The sequence below is a fragment of the Corythoichthys intestinalis genome, chromosome 4 (assembly GCF_030265065.1).
Source record: "Corythoichthys intestinalis isolate RoL2023-P3 chromosome 4, ASM3026506v1, whole genome shotgun sequence".
In the NCBI taxonomy this organism is placed as follows: Eukaryota; Metazoa; Chordata; class Actinopteri; order Syngnathiformes; family Syngnathidae; genus Corythoichthys; species Corythoichthys intestinalis.
This window is the reverse complement of record NC_080398.1, coordinates 18,683,481-18,700,890: the sequence shown is the minus strand read 5'-3', so window position 1 is coordinate 18,700,890 and position 17,410 is coordinate 18,683,481. Positions and strand designations below refer to the sequence as shown.

Below are 17,410 nucleotides of genomic sequence, written 5' to 3'. Positions count from 1 at the left end.
ATAAGACAAAAAAACGGAATTGTGCATTAAGGCCTGTGGTGTGAACCAAGCTTAAGTGTTTCAGGCAGTGCAAATGTGTAGGGTGAAATTGATAATGCGTCGTTTAAGATACTCTTTTGACACTCTTTCCTTGATACACTACTTTACACAGGTTGGGAATATTAATTATTTTAAATTACTAAAATTATATAATTATTATATTTTTTTCCAAACAAAAAGGCATGGCTTTACAGTGAGTGCTACAACATAAAATTGTTCCATTAACATCCAATTTGCAGTACATTTTCCTTTTAGTAATGTGTCTAATTTTTTTAATTAGAATGTTTCTATACCCCAGTGTACTCACCTGATACTCTTCCAAATTATTGTGTTCCATTGAGATGATCGAGGGCGCTGGAGGTGGTGCTGGAGCCCTTCTCTTCTTGATTTCATACTTTGGCGATGTCCTGTAAACATTCATGACTGAACGAGACGTCCCCGTTGTACTAAGTTGATCCTCTCTGTTAGGAACAGCTGAGATTGCAGAAAGTGCCTAGAGATGTAAAGGGGTATAAAGTCAAATATGTATCACAACAATTCACATGAACACTAGCTAAGAAGATTTAGCAGTATGCTGGAGTTGCCTTTATGAACTCTGGTAACAAAGCCGACGTAGCTATCAAAACACATAGGACAATTTTTTTTGCATACACATAATTGAAACTTACAGAAATTGTTTTGTGGCAGGTCGGGCAACGGGCCAGTTTTATTAGTTTGTCTTCTGATAAATAATTCTGATGGCTCACAAAAAATGTTGTCTTCTGATAAATAATTCTGATGGCTCACAAAAATAAAGTAATGCTTGTGTTTCATACACTAAGGACATTTTTAGTGAAATGTTATTTCAGTGACTGTCCACCTAATTTTTTTAAATACCCATTCTGCTTTGCGTCATACATTGCTGGAGTCTGACTTTAAGTCAGCAGAGGACTTCCAATCAGACTACAACCTGCACCAATCAACCACATGGAAATAAAAAGACAATTATAAAAACAAACAAAATCTACATTTCTAGAATATATCAAACCACTAGAAAAGGGATATCAGAATATTGATATATTCACAAGAGCGATATCTGGCTAAAATATCGCAAAGATACAATTATGAAGAAAAAAATTGTCAACATTTTCATTTATGTTGACAATCTACACGTTGACAAGTTTCATTGGAAAATGATCGTCGATGCAGAGCCACGCTCTATGCATCCTAAATTTTTGAATAAGAACAAAGTCCAAGAAAGCAGTACTGGTAAATTATACATATTGTTCACTGTGCTGTCTGATTGACAGAGAGAATGAAAACTTGGAGGTGGGGTGTGTGTCAAATGGAGTCTGATAGAAGAAAAATAAATAATAGAAGAGAAGCCTTGATGCAACTTCCATTTGGGCCCCTAAAAAAGAATGTTCCCACCTCACTATAAACACACTGTTCAAAGTGATATGAACTCTGTCTGACTTTTTCACCTGTTCTTTACTTCATCACTCTTTGGTATACAATCGGAAATGTGTCAGGAGCAAGAGATGAAAACATAAGAGGGAAATACACCCAAGGATTTGGGAGGAATTGCAACTCTAAATGCTGAGGTATAAACCTAGAGCGTAGGTTTGCATACGGACGGTAGGGCCAAAACACTACCAACTTTTCAGGATGCTCAAATTGTCCCCAACAACTTTTAAGTAACCTTATTTGCATTATATGATGTGTTCAGTTATATGTTAGATGTTGTAACGATAGAATTGATCCTACCATTATTAAGTGAATTATTTTAATTGTGCTCAGTCTTCCATTTCCGTTTTTCACTTTTTGAAAGTGCCAGCCCATGTTTTTTCCTCAAACGCACGTTTGATTGGCTGATGACTTGGACACGCACACTCTCACAGTACAGAATTATGTTATATGTCGACATGCCGCCTCCTTTGCCCGCTTCAAAGAGGAGGGATATTACGGTACAAGTTTTTCTTTGCCAGCAGCCACTGTAAGTAATGTAAAAAGTCATTGTTGTGAAGGTGGGAAACGCACCACTAATTTTGCTAAAGTCCGACCTGCATCAGAATTAGCATTATCTTTACATTAAACCGTGTGAACTTGCTAACCTCAGTAGGAAGCTGCTTGGGAAGAAGTGTCCTCCTGTGTTTTCTACTATGTTAACATTAATTAAACTGTGAGAAATGTAGTGGACGCTGCTCAGCTGTAAGAAATGTAGTGAACCAAGGTTTACCCCTTTTTCCCCAGTTTTCATTTTTATTTTACTTATGTGGTCTTAAAGCAGCTCAAAGGAGCTTTCATTTTTTATTGAGTTTGGCTGTGCTTGTGGATAAAAGCAGTATTGTTTTTCCTGAAGGAAGGCTCCATTTTTATTTATTTTTGTTATTCCCCGACTAAGAATTTCTTTTTGTTGACCCCTGTCTCATCTGGCTAGATGGACCTCTTCCTGTCCCTTTACTCCACTGCATCTTTACGGACTGTAACTTCGCCTGCTAATTCCCATTAGCAGTCCTGGTGCTTCCTGTCAATCCCGTCCTGGGAGTGGATCTCTCCTGACTGTGGTACTCCCCAAAGTTTCTCATTTTCTCCCAAAGACTGGAGTTTTTTGAGTTTTTCCTTGCCGACTGGGAGGGTCTAAGGATGGGGGATGCCCAGGACTTGAACTTTATTTATTCATCTTTGTTGCTTCAATTGCTGTTTCTGATCGTGTATTGCCTCTGCAAAGCCCTTTGAGACAACCTTGTTGTGATTTAGGGTTATACAAATAAAATTGAATTGAATTTGTTGTATTTAATTTATTTAGACAATTTTGAGCAGTATTAAGACAAATATTTTTTTGCATTCCTGGATACTTAAGTGATGATTAAAAACTTTGTATTTCTTGTGTATGTTAATATAATTTGTGTTTAAAAAAAACTTTCTTTAGTAGTTTTTGAAAAGAAAGGTTTGACTCGAACAGTGCATCACTTGAACCAATACATATACACTGCAAAAACCCACCTCCTTAAAACTGCGGGGGGAAAAAAAACTTAAATTCCCTTGTTTTCAGTATAAATCTACTAGAAATAAGTGAGATTATCTGCCAGTGCTTCAAGTAAATTTTACTCAGATTTCTTTAGAAAAATACCCAGCTGAAAACAAGCTTAACAGACTTATTTTAAGCAAAAACTGTATATTTAATGAAATGTTCTCAATTCAAAAATAGAAATTGTTCAAAACGTGATATGAAAACATTTTTTGATTTAGGTGAAAAATGACACTTTTAGATGTATGGATTTAATAAGAACAAATGGTAATATTTACTAAAAGGTGGAAGAATCTGACACAATCTGTTAAAAAGCCTTTAAAGCTCAAAACAAGATGAAGAAAATTATTTGACTAGATTTAAGAAAAAAATATCAGATTAAGACATCATACTGTAGTAAATTTACAGTGTAAAAAGTTAGTATAAGTCAATAGATTTATTTTGCATTAATCATTTAGCCAATCAATTAAGTTCTTATTGGTGACAAAGTAGCCCTGACCGCCGTTCACCCAATCTGTTTGGTCTTATTAATGTCCCGTCCCCAGCAAAAAGTGTACATGCAAGTTATGCTGTTATATCGTCCCTACCAATATTGAGACCAAACCTACGCCCTTGGGTATAACTAAATTTAACTCCAGTACAGGGGTCGCGTTAACCGAATATTTTCCGTCGTTGACCGTTTTTTTTTAAAACGGTGACGGAAAAAAATGAAGTCCATCCGTCATTTTGACAGGTTGCAATTCACACCCCAGACCACAGGGTGGCCTGTGAGCATATTAATTTGCTATTGTCTCTCTTGATGCATGATGTCGTTGGCCTTACTCGGAAAAATGTCAAGGCAACGGAGTGTTTGCCTGGCACGGCCAGACTGTTCTCCCTGTATTTTTCAAACACTGAGAGAAAAGTCTGGGACACAGCCTCTCGAGTAGGTACAAAATCAATCGACAAATCAGATTTGTTTATTTGCGTGACGTGTTCTTCACGAGCAACGTCACTCTTGCGCGCCGAAAGTCGTCTCTACATCAACACGGATGGCGAACGGGTGAGCCGAGAATATGTTCCAATCGGCGGTAAATTCAGTTTTAAATGAGCTAAAACACATCGACACGAGACATTGACAACAGTCTGTCTCGCGCTAGCCATGTTGAATAAACTCCATTCTCCTCGTATGTTTACTTCCGCGCGCAAGTCCCTCATCGTGCCCTCGTCGCTTTGCTAACGGCACGTCTGCCCTTCGCTGATTGGTGCACTCCGCTGTCTGTTTGCCTCTTGTTAAGCTTGTTCGGACAGAATATTAATTGAAAATGAATGAAAACTAAATACCATTGAATATGTCATTGTTATCATTTTAAAAATTTAAGTGACGGGTAAAAATAGATTATGACCGGATTTTTATGACACTGTCAGTCAAAATGACAGACAACGAAAAAGTCTAGCGCAACCTCTGCTCCAGTATAACTTAAAGCAGACATGTCCCAAGTCTGGCCCGGGGGCCAAATGCGGCCCGTGGTCAAATTTCATCAGGCCCCCAGCCTCTGTCATAAAATCAATAACATCTGGCCCGCACACAGACTTAATAAATTGGTCAGCAGTACTGCTACCAGCATATGAGGTAGCTTACACACTAAATGCTGCTCCTCATTCACCCACTAAAAAGCAACATTACTCTAAGCAACATTACCCCGTGGGTCATTTACCCACTAAAAAGCAACATTACTCTAAGCAACATTACCCCATGTGACCTTTTACTCCCAATTTTCTAAAATGGCGACAATCAACAACAACAACAAAAAAGAAAGTTGACTGTGACGGCCGACGCTTCAATGATAGGTGGAAATTGGACTATTTCTTCACTGGAAATTGGACTATTTCTTCACTAAAATAAGTGTGTCCGCCTCATTTGCAAAGAGACAGTTGCTGTTTTTAAAGAGTTCAATGTATGGCGATTTTACCAAACATGACACGCTGACATGTACGACAGGATTACAGGGAATATACGTAGCGAGAAATTGAAGCAACTTGAAGTTTAATGTTACAGCAGCAGTGTTTCCCAAGAGCCCGAGAGTCGAAGGCTTAGCCACAAAGGCGAGTTGCGAGATTGTTGAAATTATTAATTAAAAAAAAATTTTTTTTAAATGCAAATGTGACACACATAATGGCTCGCTAAAATTTGCTTAAATATATTGTTCAGCATAAAGAACATCAGCAAAGGTCGGCCCCCCACATGTTTACCACACCAAATCTCCCCCTTCGCAAAAAGTTTGGACACCCCTGACCTAAAGCAACTACAGCCGTATTAGCCACTGCCCCTTTAGAAGGACAATTGGACGTGAGCAACGGCAGGCACATTCAGATGGGGCATGTATTTTTGATTTTCCAACATTTTACTATGTAAAACCTTTGTCTTGAACATGATTAGAATTCTTTCAGAGAGGCGCTAACATGTTTTCAGTTGTAGGGCTATGACAGTTTAAGACCACACACACAAGCAAAAAAACAAAACAAAAAAGAAACGGTTACATGGTTAGGCCCCTAATGAACAATTTCATATAAGACGTTGGGCTTTTAGTGCAGATGTAGCCAAGCTCGAGTAATATGATGCTTTCTTGCCAATGATCCTGTTTGTGTGTGCACAAAAATGTGTGTGTGGTTAGAGAGACACCCACACCCATCTGCATTAAGATAAATAAGTCAGATTTTAGTGAAATAAATATACTAAATAAAATATATAAGATTTCCACAGTGCGTTGTTTTACTGACAAAAAAAATAATCAATTTGCTTAATTACTGTCATTTATAGATGAAAATATGGTAGGTAATATTAATTTATATAGTAGTGACATAATAAAATAACGTTAAAACTGGAAGACAGTGGCAATAACAAATACAAAGGCTTCATGGGGCTTGAGATAAAAGGCAATGGAAGTTTAGCTGAAATTTTAAACTTGGTAGGTCACCTGATTCATTTAAAGTGAAGCAGACAGCTCATATAACTATACAGAATAACTGAACGTCAAACAGATCTGAGGTGAGCAGCAGATGACAATGGCTGAACTGAGGTTCATGGCTTTGCAATCAAACTAATGTGACTAGAACATTTGCAGAGCTTCCTAATGCATTTTTAACCACATCAGTGAATCATAAATTTGCGCTGCACAGCCGTCTCCTAAAAGAAGGCTACAACTGCATTATAATGGACCGCACGACTAAAATACCCCTTTCAAGTTAGTTTGAGATGACTGGCATTTGACACTGACAAACAGAGTTGTAGTACAGCTGCAAAAAAGTGGACGAATAGAGTGCTTTCTAAGATATACTTTGTGGTTACTTCCTGCCCTCTACAGGACACTACACTACAATGCTCCCCAGAGTTCCCATTCTATTGCAATTGCTTCTCAGTGGACCTCTCCAAAGAGGATTAGACAGGCGTGATTCACTCAAAACTTTGCATAGCTGGGGATCAATCGACAACAAAGAGATCTGAACATATTACCCCTGTGCTAAAGTCATGACGCTGGTGCCAAGTCAGCTATAGAAAATTCTTTAAAGTTCTGCTACTGCTCAATAAATCACGGAATGATTTAAGACAGGTCTTGAATACATTCAAGAAAGGCTAATGGAACATAAGTAGGGCTCAGAGCGATGCAAACCAGGGTCATATAGTGTAGCTCTGAGTTCAAAGCAAACAGAGAAGTAGAATCTATCTGATGTTCTGCACATAAGTGGAATAAACTGCAAAAAGAAGTGCAACAAAGTACACCAAATTGTGAATGTTTTAATGCCACGCTACACTGTTTAGAAAAAAAAGTTGAATGATATACGTACTCTTAATCATGTGAAGCACATTGAGTTACCTTGTGCGTAATGCAGTAAATGAAACAGCCTTTCCTTTCCATCCCTTTTAAAAGATTGTTAATTGGACCACTGTTTAATATAAAAAGACAACACCCTGAATAACTTTTAATTCAGTATGTTTTCCGAAAAGCTTAATTAGAATAATGAAGTATTGACAGCAACGCCCAGGACAGGACTGTTATACATGCAATACCACCACCGAAAAAAAAAAAAAAAAAAAAACTTTAAAATTTTTTAAATGCACTCCAGTGACTCCAATAAGGATTTCAACACTATTGTACAGATATTTCTTTAGAGAAGACTCAACTCCAGAATTTGTGCATTTTATCTCAAGTCGAATTAGGACCTAAAGTACATTGGACAATGTTTATCAACCACGATCCTATGTTCTGTAAATGTGTTATTTTTGACGATCCTGAATGTGGGAAAAAATAGCAATTACAGATCATGTTAAAGTGCCTGTGACAGCATAAAAAACCTTAAATAGCATTACAGAATCATATTTTGAGACGATTCGACAATATATAATAATTTCAAAAAGCGCAGATGACAAGAAATTAGTCTTAATCTTGCATTTAGCTCGCCTATCATTATAGCGCTCTAGCGTCCCCAGCTGGAGGATGACGTCGGAAGGGTCACGATTTCATCTAATTTAAAATTCAGCCCATTGAAGGGGAATTATTAAGAACGAGGTAAATGTGACGAAGAGAGCAGCAAAATGTCATTGTTTTGATCTCTCTACGCCAATATTTTTACAGGATATTCTTTTTATCTAAGTATTTTTCCCTATTTGCAAAATAAATGGTATGGTCATGACAAAAAACAGTCTTGTGCTAAATGGAATATGAAATATTAAAAATGCATTTATTCAGGACGACATACCAAAATTACACCATAATGGTCAAAACAGACTTCTTGCACCTCCCGAACGATATTCCATGCCACCGGAGTTAGTTCATTTCCCTGCCTCAGCTTCTGAAAGCGTAAACAAACCAGGAGGCATCACAGCTAGCCGACATGCTACCCCGAACCAAGCGCCGTTTCCAAGTCTTATACTCGCCTTTCGAAGCGAAAAATCACACAAAACTACCCCGGATCATATCACACGGGGGCGGGCTTGTTGATTGTCTTCACCAATAGGCAAACCCGCCTGGCGGCGAGCAAGTTACAGCTCGTCGTTCCCCTGCTGCAGGCAGGGATTATTGCCGGGGAAGCAGCTGGAGAATGACCGCCGGACAAACCGGCAGACGTCGGAGCAGCGCATAGCTGCCCGAGCCCAACCTGAGCATAGTAGCCTATACGCACTCTCTGCGGCATGCGAAAAGGACCGAAGGGGGTGTGCGACAAGCCGCCGGTCGTTGGCCGAGTGGCCCTCTCGGTGGACAAGGAGCATTGTCAGCCACAAATGCTCGCCACCTCCTTATTAAAATGTGTGCCATGATCCCAATATTTGGCATAATAAAACACGATGTTTACTTACTTCCTCCAAAGTCCAATGGTCTCACAGTTGTCGGACTTGTTTTGGCCAATCTCCGCGGTGAGCGGGAACTTTTTGAAACCCAAAAAGCCTCACACGCCTCTCCCTGGTGCAGCAACAAAACCCTGCAGCGCATTTGGCTGGTGTGATGCGAAAAATAAATCCGCAAAATCAGCTGAATCCACAGTCCATCTGCAGGCTATAAAGCAAAGCTGTATTTTGAGATGCTGACCCGGGTGACGTCACATTCGCATTCCTCCTTAATCCAGGAATCACTCATTGCGCAGGATTCAAAAAATTGAATATATAAATCGATCGCTTCCACACACATCCAATCGGTCCATATCATTCAAGAGCATAAAATACAGCGCAAAATATGAAATAAACATGCTTTTTGCTGTCATAGGCACTTTTAATACCATTAATACCCAAATTTTTACAAAACTCATTATGCATGTTTTAGGAACACTTACAGAACATCGTTCTTCATTTTGGATTATTTTATCATTAGAGTCCTCCATGCCCAAAGACGAGGTCTCTGACTGCAAAAGAAAAAGCAAAAATGCAAAATTGTGCTTTCAGGCCATGCATTCCGTTGTCAAGAGGTATGATAAAAAGGGTTTAAAACAAATACAGAAAACATATGGAAACAAACACTGTTCAGGGTTAAACTATGAACTAATAATTTCAATCTCACCCTCGATTTCTTCCTGCCGAAATGGAATAAACCTAAAAGGCCTTTTTTAGTCCCTCTGTCCAAACTGTTAGTGCTGGCGCTAATGGATTCTGGAAAAAACAAATAAATAAAACAATTAACATTAAATACTAAATGACAAAGTTACCGCTCAAGCAAGGTAGAACAGAGTTTAAAAATATTTGAAACACTTTAATGAAAAGGTATTAATCAGAACAAAAACAATCAGAAAAAGATGCTGTTTTTCTATCTCAACTAGAATTCAATTCTATGATTTTAACAGCAGAGGGCGTAGCGGGTTTATATTTCGATTTGTTTCCAAGAACACCTACTCTTCTAAGTGAAATACTGTTACAATAACAGTAACCATTTCGATTGGAAAAAATGGAAATGTTAAGAACAACTTTTAATTGAACCCCGATGGTAATGGTATAATCCTTAACAGCAGTGATTACCAACCATGATACAGGAGGAAAAGCATCAATTTCTACGTGAAAAATGCTGGTAAATTATATGGCAGTTTCAATTAAACTAATATCCACTTGATGCCATTCATACAACAGAAGCAGTCATTTGTTTATAATTCAAATAGGTGCTTTGATTATAAAAATATTGGTGAACACCGTTTGATACTAAAGTAAAAAAAAAAGCAAGGATGTAAATAACATTCTGTTAAGGAATAACAATTTAATTTACCTGAATAGTTTAGAGCTGGAGTTGAACCCATTTTAGGCTGCAGAACTAGGAAAAACAGATGAATAAAAACATTAATCAGCTGTATTTTCCTTTTAGCAAATCAATAGTTATCCAGGAAAAACAGATGAATAAAAACATTAATTACTGTAGTTTTCGAACTATAAGGCACACCTGACTATAAGCAGGACACAGCATTTGATCAGCGATAAGCCGGACTGGACTACAAACCGCAACTGTCCCCACTGTAATATGGGATATTTACACCAAAATATTTTAACTGGTAACCCTTTATTTGACAGTGGTGTCACAAGACTGTCATAACACGGTCATGAGCATTGATGAATGCTTAGAGTCATGACAGAGGTCATTCAGTGTCATTCAGTCATGACTGTGTCAAGTCATAATTATGCCACTCTAATGACACCGCTTTCAAATAAAGTGTAACTTTTAATCCAAATGAATCAACGAATAAGCCACACTGGACTATAAATTGCAGAGGAAAAATGGAGGAAAAATGTAGCCACTTAATAGTCCGAAAATTACGGTAGCTGGATTTACTTTTTAACAAATCATTACTTATCCATTTATTGGTAGCAACTTAAACTGTCATCATGAATTACTCTTTTGGAGTACATTTTACAGCAGAACAAGAGCAGATTTCAGGCTAATTGTATGTAACATGTTTAACTTGGTGAGGTGTCTACTATGCATTTTAGTATTTGGCACCATTTTTATCTAGGAAAAAAAAAAAAAAAAGCATAAACTGCAAAAGGACAGATTTATTACTTTTCAACTGTTTACATTAGTTTGTAGAATCATTTAAAATTGTGTTTGCTTTGTTGACTGTTGTCCAGATTTGGATACAGATTTTTTGTGCTGATCCAACTACAGTGGGGAGAACAAGTATTTCATACACTGCCAATGGGAAAACCAATTGGCAGTGTATCAAATACTTGTTTTCCCCACTGTAACAGATGTCTTTATCATCATTCATATTCATGCGAAAAAAATGGCTCAAAAACAAAGATTTGGGATGTCAATATTTACCGAAACTCCGATCGAGAACATACAGCTCCTTAATTCCCAGCTGTGTTAAAGATTTATCCAGTGGTAACTTTTGGCGACTGACGCTATCCTTAAGGAGCTGGACACATGAAGGATCAAACTCGCATTTTTCACAGATGACTGGTATCAGGGCCTGGAGTGGAATCAATGGGTTGACCCGTACCACTGCCTTCTGGCTGCTGTGATAGTTCACCATCAAACGCACTGTTCTCTGATACAGAGATGGGGAAGATTTAAAAAATAAAATAAAAATACACTGAAACATAACGAGTGTCCCAAAAATGTATACACACTAAATAATTATGAACTACATCTTTAATGAGGATGGATGAACTACATTTTAGTGTAGTTGTAGCCTAGTAGTCTAGTCTGGCTGCCATTACTGACTTCAATCCACAAAAAACCCACAAACAATTCAGTTAGCTGCTAAAGGGTGTATACATTTTTTGGGGGGACAACATGTAAATATATATCGATGCTGCAGAGCTAAAAATACAGCTCCAACATTTAGAAAAAAAAATTTCTGAAGCAGAACCCAGTTTTCAAAAACAATGAAAAACTAACAAAAATGTATGACACAGCAGCATTGTGGAAGAGTGGTTAGCACGTCCGCCTCACAGTTTTGCGATTGTCAGTTCAATCCCTGCTCTGGCCTCCTTGTGTGGAGTTTGCATGTTCTCCTCGTGCCTGTGTGGGATCCCCCCAGGAACTCTGGCATCTTCCCACGTCCTAAAAATATGCATGGTAGGCTTGATTGACACTCCAAATTGCCCGTAGGTGTGAGTGTCTGTGTGAATGGTTGTTTGTCTCTATGTGCCCTGTGACTTGCTGGCAACCAGCTCAGCGTGTGCCCTACCTCCTGCCCATTAGCTGGGAGAGGCTCCAGGACCGTCGCGACCCTTGTGAGGACAAGGGTTCAGAAGATGGAGGTTTGATACATATTTTATTTTTTGCCCGGCAGCATCGATATATATATATACACACACACACGCACATATACACAGTGGGGCAAATAAGTATTTAGTCAACCACTAATTGTGCAAGTTCTCCCACTCGAAAATATTAAGAGAGGCCTGTAATTGTCAACATGGGTAAACCTCAACCATGAGAGAGAATGTGGGGAAAAAATAGAAAATCACATTGTTTGATTTTTAAAGAATTTATTTGCTAATCATAGTGGGAAATAAGTATTCGGTCAATACCAAAACTTCATCTCAATACTTTGTTATGTACCCTTTGTTGGCAATAACGGAGGCCAAACGTTTTCTGTAACTCTTCACAAGCTTTTCACACACTGTTGCTGGTATTTTGGCCCATTTCTCCATGCAGATCTCCTCTAGAGCAGTGATGTTTTGGGGCTGTCGTTGGGCAACACGGACTTTCAACTCCCTCCACAGATTTTCTATGGGGTTGAGATCTGGAGACTGGCTAGGCCACTCCAGGACCTTGAAATGCTTCTTACAAAGCCACTCCTTTGTTGCCCTGGCTGTGTGTTTGGGATCATTGTCATGCTGAAAGACCCAGCCACGTCTCATCTTCAATGCCCTTGCTGATGGAAGGAGATTTTCACTCAAAATCTCTCGATACATGGCCCCATTCATTCTTTCCTTTACACAGATCAGTCGTCCTGGTTACTTTGCAGAAAAACAGCCCCAAAGCATGATGTTTCCACCCCCATGCTTCACAGTGGGTATGGTGTTCGTCAGATGCAATTCAGTATTCTTTCTCCTCCAAACACGAGAACCTGCGTTTCTACCAAAAAGTTCTATTTTGGTTTCATCTGACCATAACACATTCTTCCAATCCTCTTCTGGATCATACAAATGCTCTCTAGCGAACCGCAGACAGGCCTTTCAGCAGGTGGACACGTCTGGCAGTCTGGCATTTGAGTCCCAGGCGGCGCATTTTGTTACTGATAGTAGCCTTTGTTACTGTGGTCCCAGCTCTCTGTACGTCATTCACTAGGTCCCACCGTGTGGTTCTGGGATTTTTGCTCACCGTTCTTGTTATCATTTTGACGTCACAGGGTGAGATCTTGCATGGAGCCCCAGATCGAGGGAGATTATCAGTGGTCTTGTATGTCTTCCATTATTTAATAATTGCTCCCACAGTTGATTTCTTTACACCAAGCGTTTTACTTATTGCAGATTCAGTCTTCCCAGCCTGGTGCAGGTCTACAATTTTGTCTCTGGTGTCCTTCGACAGATCTTTGGTCTTGGCCATAGTGGCGTTTGGAGTGTGACTGACTGAAGTTGTGGACAGGTGTCTTTTATACCGATAATGGGTTAAAATAGGTGCCATTAATACAGGTAACGAGTGGAGCCTCGTTAGAAGAAGTTAGACCTCTTTGACAGCCAGAAATCTTGCTCGTTTGTAGGTGACAAAATACTTATTTTCCACTGTAATTTGGAAATAAATTCTTTAAAAATCGAACAATGTGATTTTCAGTTTTTTTCCCCACATTCTGTCTCTCATGGTTGAGGTTTACCCATGTTGACAATTACAGGCCTCTATTCTTTTCAAGTAGGAGAACTTGCACAATTGGTGGTTGACTAAATACTTATTTGCCCCACTGTATACAGTATATATGCATATATAAAGGGTGATCAAAAACTCCCTAGTTTAAAACACTTATAATGTATTCATATTTTGTAATTTTTTTCCCCATTGTTTTGTGTATGTTCCATGATGTAAGGGACGTATGTTCTGGTTTGCAGAAAATATTGTGTAAAATTTTTTCATTTATGTCGTCCATCCCACAAGAGTTCTTGTAAAATCAGTTAAAGCGGTTCCCAGGTGGTATGAAAAAGTTGTAGCTAATACTGGCACCAGTATCAAATTTGAACTAAAACTCCATGCATATACACTTTCTTCTCACGTTCACTTCTTGTAAGGATTAGAGTTCACAAATAAATTACAAGCACTTAATCAGAGTTCTTTTTCAACCAGCCTGTACAATATATTTGCATGTATTGTATGAATAATTATCTACAGCAAAGTCAAATGTGAACATTGAAAAAGTGTCACTCTCTGGCATTAAACCAGTAGAGGTTCATCTCGAGTGAGAGCAGCTAGTGAGTCCTGAGAGGGGTAGAGAAATAATGCATGGTAACCAAAGGCAAAGCACTCATAAAATATTCAGGCATTACAAAAAAAAAAAAAAAAAAACGAGAAAGACCATTAAGATCGTAGTCGAATGTAATCAGGAAACATACACAAAAAAAAAGAATCCCATTTAAAAGAAAAAAAAAAAAAACATGCCAAAATCATCATCATCTATCATATAGTTCCTACCATGTACCTTTCCAGGACTCGCTTTCTGTGATAAGAAACAAAAAGGTGGGTTTGGCATGGATATACACCGCTTTAGAATGAAGAGCTATTCATCTTAAAAGTAAGAAAGCTCACTTTCTAATCACATTTTGCTTCACAGTCAGTGTCATCATGCTTATAACTACAGTACATTAATTGCTCAGGTGAAGTACAAAAATACACATCGCTCCATTCAGAACACACCAAAAACCACAGAACATGTACACATTTACCATCACAGTTTAAACTACTATTCTCACAATATCTCTAATAGTTCACCTCAGGGATTCTCGGTGCCGATCTGCGCGGCCCTATCTCTTCCCAGGATTTCTCTTTGATGAGGACAGACGCCACATCTAAAGAGCCTAGCAACACGTTGGGCTTGAACCCCAAAGAGTGGCCTTCAGGTGACAACAGCTCCAGCGTGTGCAGTGCGGGATTTAGACGGTAGCGGCCACACAGGTCAACCAGCAAGTCCATCAGCGGCTTACTGAAAAGAGTAAAGGTAGGGAGTGGGCGGAGTGTTAAAAGTGAAAGAGTTAAGAAGAGGGTGGTGAGGAGAAATTGAGGGAGGGTGTTTGGAAGAACCAAGGAAGACGAGAAGATTAGGTTACGAATTCAATCTACCCTCACGCTAGTAAATACCAATTACAGGTACTTCAAATGAAAGACACTTTCACCTGTTTCAAATTTTTCGGTATGAAGCTCGGTATGCAAGCGGGGAAAGTGGCAGAAAGCCAAAAAAGCGCACCAGAGTGGCCAAAACATTGACTTGAAATAAAGGAGAGTACACTGTTGTGTCCCGTCTCTTCAATGCCAAGCTTGCATACCAGACTGCACTTCGGCTGTGAATGAACACCTAAAGCACTGTCACCCAGTTGTAATTTTGAAAGACGACAGGAGACAACAAGCTGGCAGATCGTAAGTGCATCTAACCAACTAAAGACATTTTTTATTGAAGATGCTAAGCCTGTCCGATGTCCATTTATCGCACAGTAAATATAAATGAGGGCGGTAATTTTCAAGGCTGCGTTTTATCGCCCCGGGCATGCGTGCATTCATTTGTGCGTGCGTGTATACTTGCGTGTGGATGGCATGAGACTCCAGTTCCTTTCACAGATGTTTATTGGTCATCGAAATGCCGTAGAATTAAAGTTCAGACATACAAAATAAGGAAACATCCATATTAAACACTGTAAACGTTGCTCCATTGAGGCTAATGGGGAAAAAAAGACATCCTACTAACCACTTTAGCCTGGGGAGTCTCCTCCACAACGCAAATTTGTGGTTAAAAGGTGACACTTCAAACATGAAAAATCGCTGTTAACAGAATTTGCAAACAAAAAAAAAATCTATGACTCCACATGCAATGACGAAAATTGCACTTATTTTGCGGAGTGTAAAGCTTACGGTTAGCGGTTTAGCGAACGTACTTTCGGTGAACATTTCAAAATAAAAGGACGTCATTTTCAACATATAAATAACGATTTCTGGAGTTAATCCATACACATATTTAAAAAAAAAAAAAAAAATTGTCAGAATTGTTTTGAATCATGTTGGAAAGGCGAAGTCAGTGTTCTGAATCTGTTTACATTACATTTTTTTGCACTAGTTAATGCTACCAGCATTTCACTTCATTGTTTATTTGTGATTTATTATTTTTATTTAGTTTTGATTTGCACTTTAATAAAGGATTTAACTGTTCCAAAATGTTTCTTGTGAATTAATAAGAGTCAACAAAAACTTAATTGCTAGTTTAAAAAAAAAAAAAAAAAAAAAAAAAAAAATTAGATTAGATTAGATCAGTCAAATAATCGTTAAAACAAGTCTGCTGACTAATCAAGAGAAAAATAGTCGTTTAGGACACCCCTAATCTAGAGCAAATAATATCTCCGGGCAAAATGATTAATGAAAAGCGTAATGGCGGATTGCAACCAACTATCAGGTGCATACCACCACCAACTTCCCAGTATGGAAAGTAGCTATTGACTGTTCTAAAAGTCGCAGGAAGTTGCTAAATGACGTCATCGCCTGATTTGCATGTAACTGTAACAGACGCTGTAAGACAGAGAAATAACGTGGGAGAAGCAAAAAGTGGGTAAAGAAAACACCAGGAAAAAAATCGCTAGTCACTTAGACAAAAGTCACCAAGAGTCTTTAAAAAGTCACCAGATTTAGTGAGAAAGTCACCATGTTGTGGCAACACTGCAACATTGAAGGTGCGCTACTCTCACTGTTGGTCTTTATTGGTCAATATTTTGCTCACCTGCCTAATCTTGCTTGTACTCGTATTTCTGCCTCTAGTCCTCGGTTATGTTATAGTTACACAGGGCTTGTCAATTGCGCCGGAGGCATGAAAACTATCACTTCACAATGAGAGAAAAAGCAAACAAACAAAAATAGTAACGCAGGTGACAATTTTTAAAGTAGTGGAGTAAAAAGTATGGCTATGTGCTGTAAAATATAGTGAAGTAAAACGTACCACTTCATATTTGTACTCAAGTAAAGCACTGTTACACTAAAAATGTACTTAAGTACAGTAACAAAGTACTTTTATTTTGTTACATTCCACCACTGCAGAAAACCAGGAAATGTGCATATTGTGTGTCACTTACAAAGTCAAGCTTCACAAAATGGGCTGAAACTGTGGTTGTGAAATGTTTGGGGATTTTGTATTGCTGAGCGATAACCTAAATATCTTCATATTTTTTTCTGCGAACGTCAATAATTAATGAGACTCAATATTCATCAAATTCATTTTCAGTGTCGCTTATTAAAGTAAAATTTATATAACTGAACCAGACCAAATTGGTCAACATCTATGAGGTTTTTTTTGTTTGGATGTATTTAAAGAGGACATGAAGGTGGTTAGTGTTAAGGCAGAGAATGCAGAGGACAGGGTTAGATGGAGACAACTGATTCACTGTGGCGACCTCTGAAGGGAAAAGCCAAAAGGAAAAGGAGATACCATAAAAAATGTTCACTTACTAGTAGCATATGTTAGAAATGAATCAGACTTTTTGTATCACAGTAGATTACAGTGATTGAATTACACATCCCTGGTAAAATCAAGTGCTAATGGTATGGATGGAAACAGCTACAGGGCCTTTTCAATCATTTTATTAAACAAACTGACAAAATACAGTCAACAGAACCACACCGGTCTTAATTATAAATTGACACCGTCCCTGAACACAAGGAGGTTAAAACTATAACCAGTAAACAGCCAGCCAATAATACGTCCTCTTACATTCACTTCTAT

At 38.5% G+C, this 17,410-nt stretch overlaps 1 protein-coding gene across 4 annotated transcripts in view; it reads right to left on the bottom strand.

Annotated features, from left to right (window-relative positions):
- cobl (cordon-bleu WH2 repeat protein) overlaps positions 1-17,410 on the bottom strand; it is a 67,499-nt gene that overhangs the window by 35,392 nt on the left and 14,697 nt on the right. For 3 of the 4 annotated variants that reach the window (XM_057834761.1, XM_057834764.1, XM_057834762.1), the window contains 7 exons: positions 14,428-14,638; positions 14,138-14,155; positions 10,819-11,047; positions 9,772-9,816; positions 9,079-9,167; positions 8,855-8,923; positions 347-532 (listed from right to left, as the gene is read on the bottom strand). In XM_057834761.1, the coding sequence (XP_057690744.1) occupies positions 347-532; positions 8,855-8,923; positions 9,079-9,167; positions 9,772-9,816; positions 10,819-11,047; positions 14,138-14,155; positions 14,428-14,638 (847 nt within the window). The remainder of the gene's footprint in view (positions 1-346; positions 533-8,854; positions 8,924-9,078; positions 9,168-9,771; positions 9,817-10,818; positions 11,048-14,137; positions 14,156-14,427; positions 14,639-17,410) is intronic. The other variant, XM_057834763.1, reaches the window with a different exon arrangement.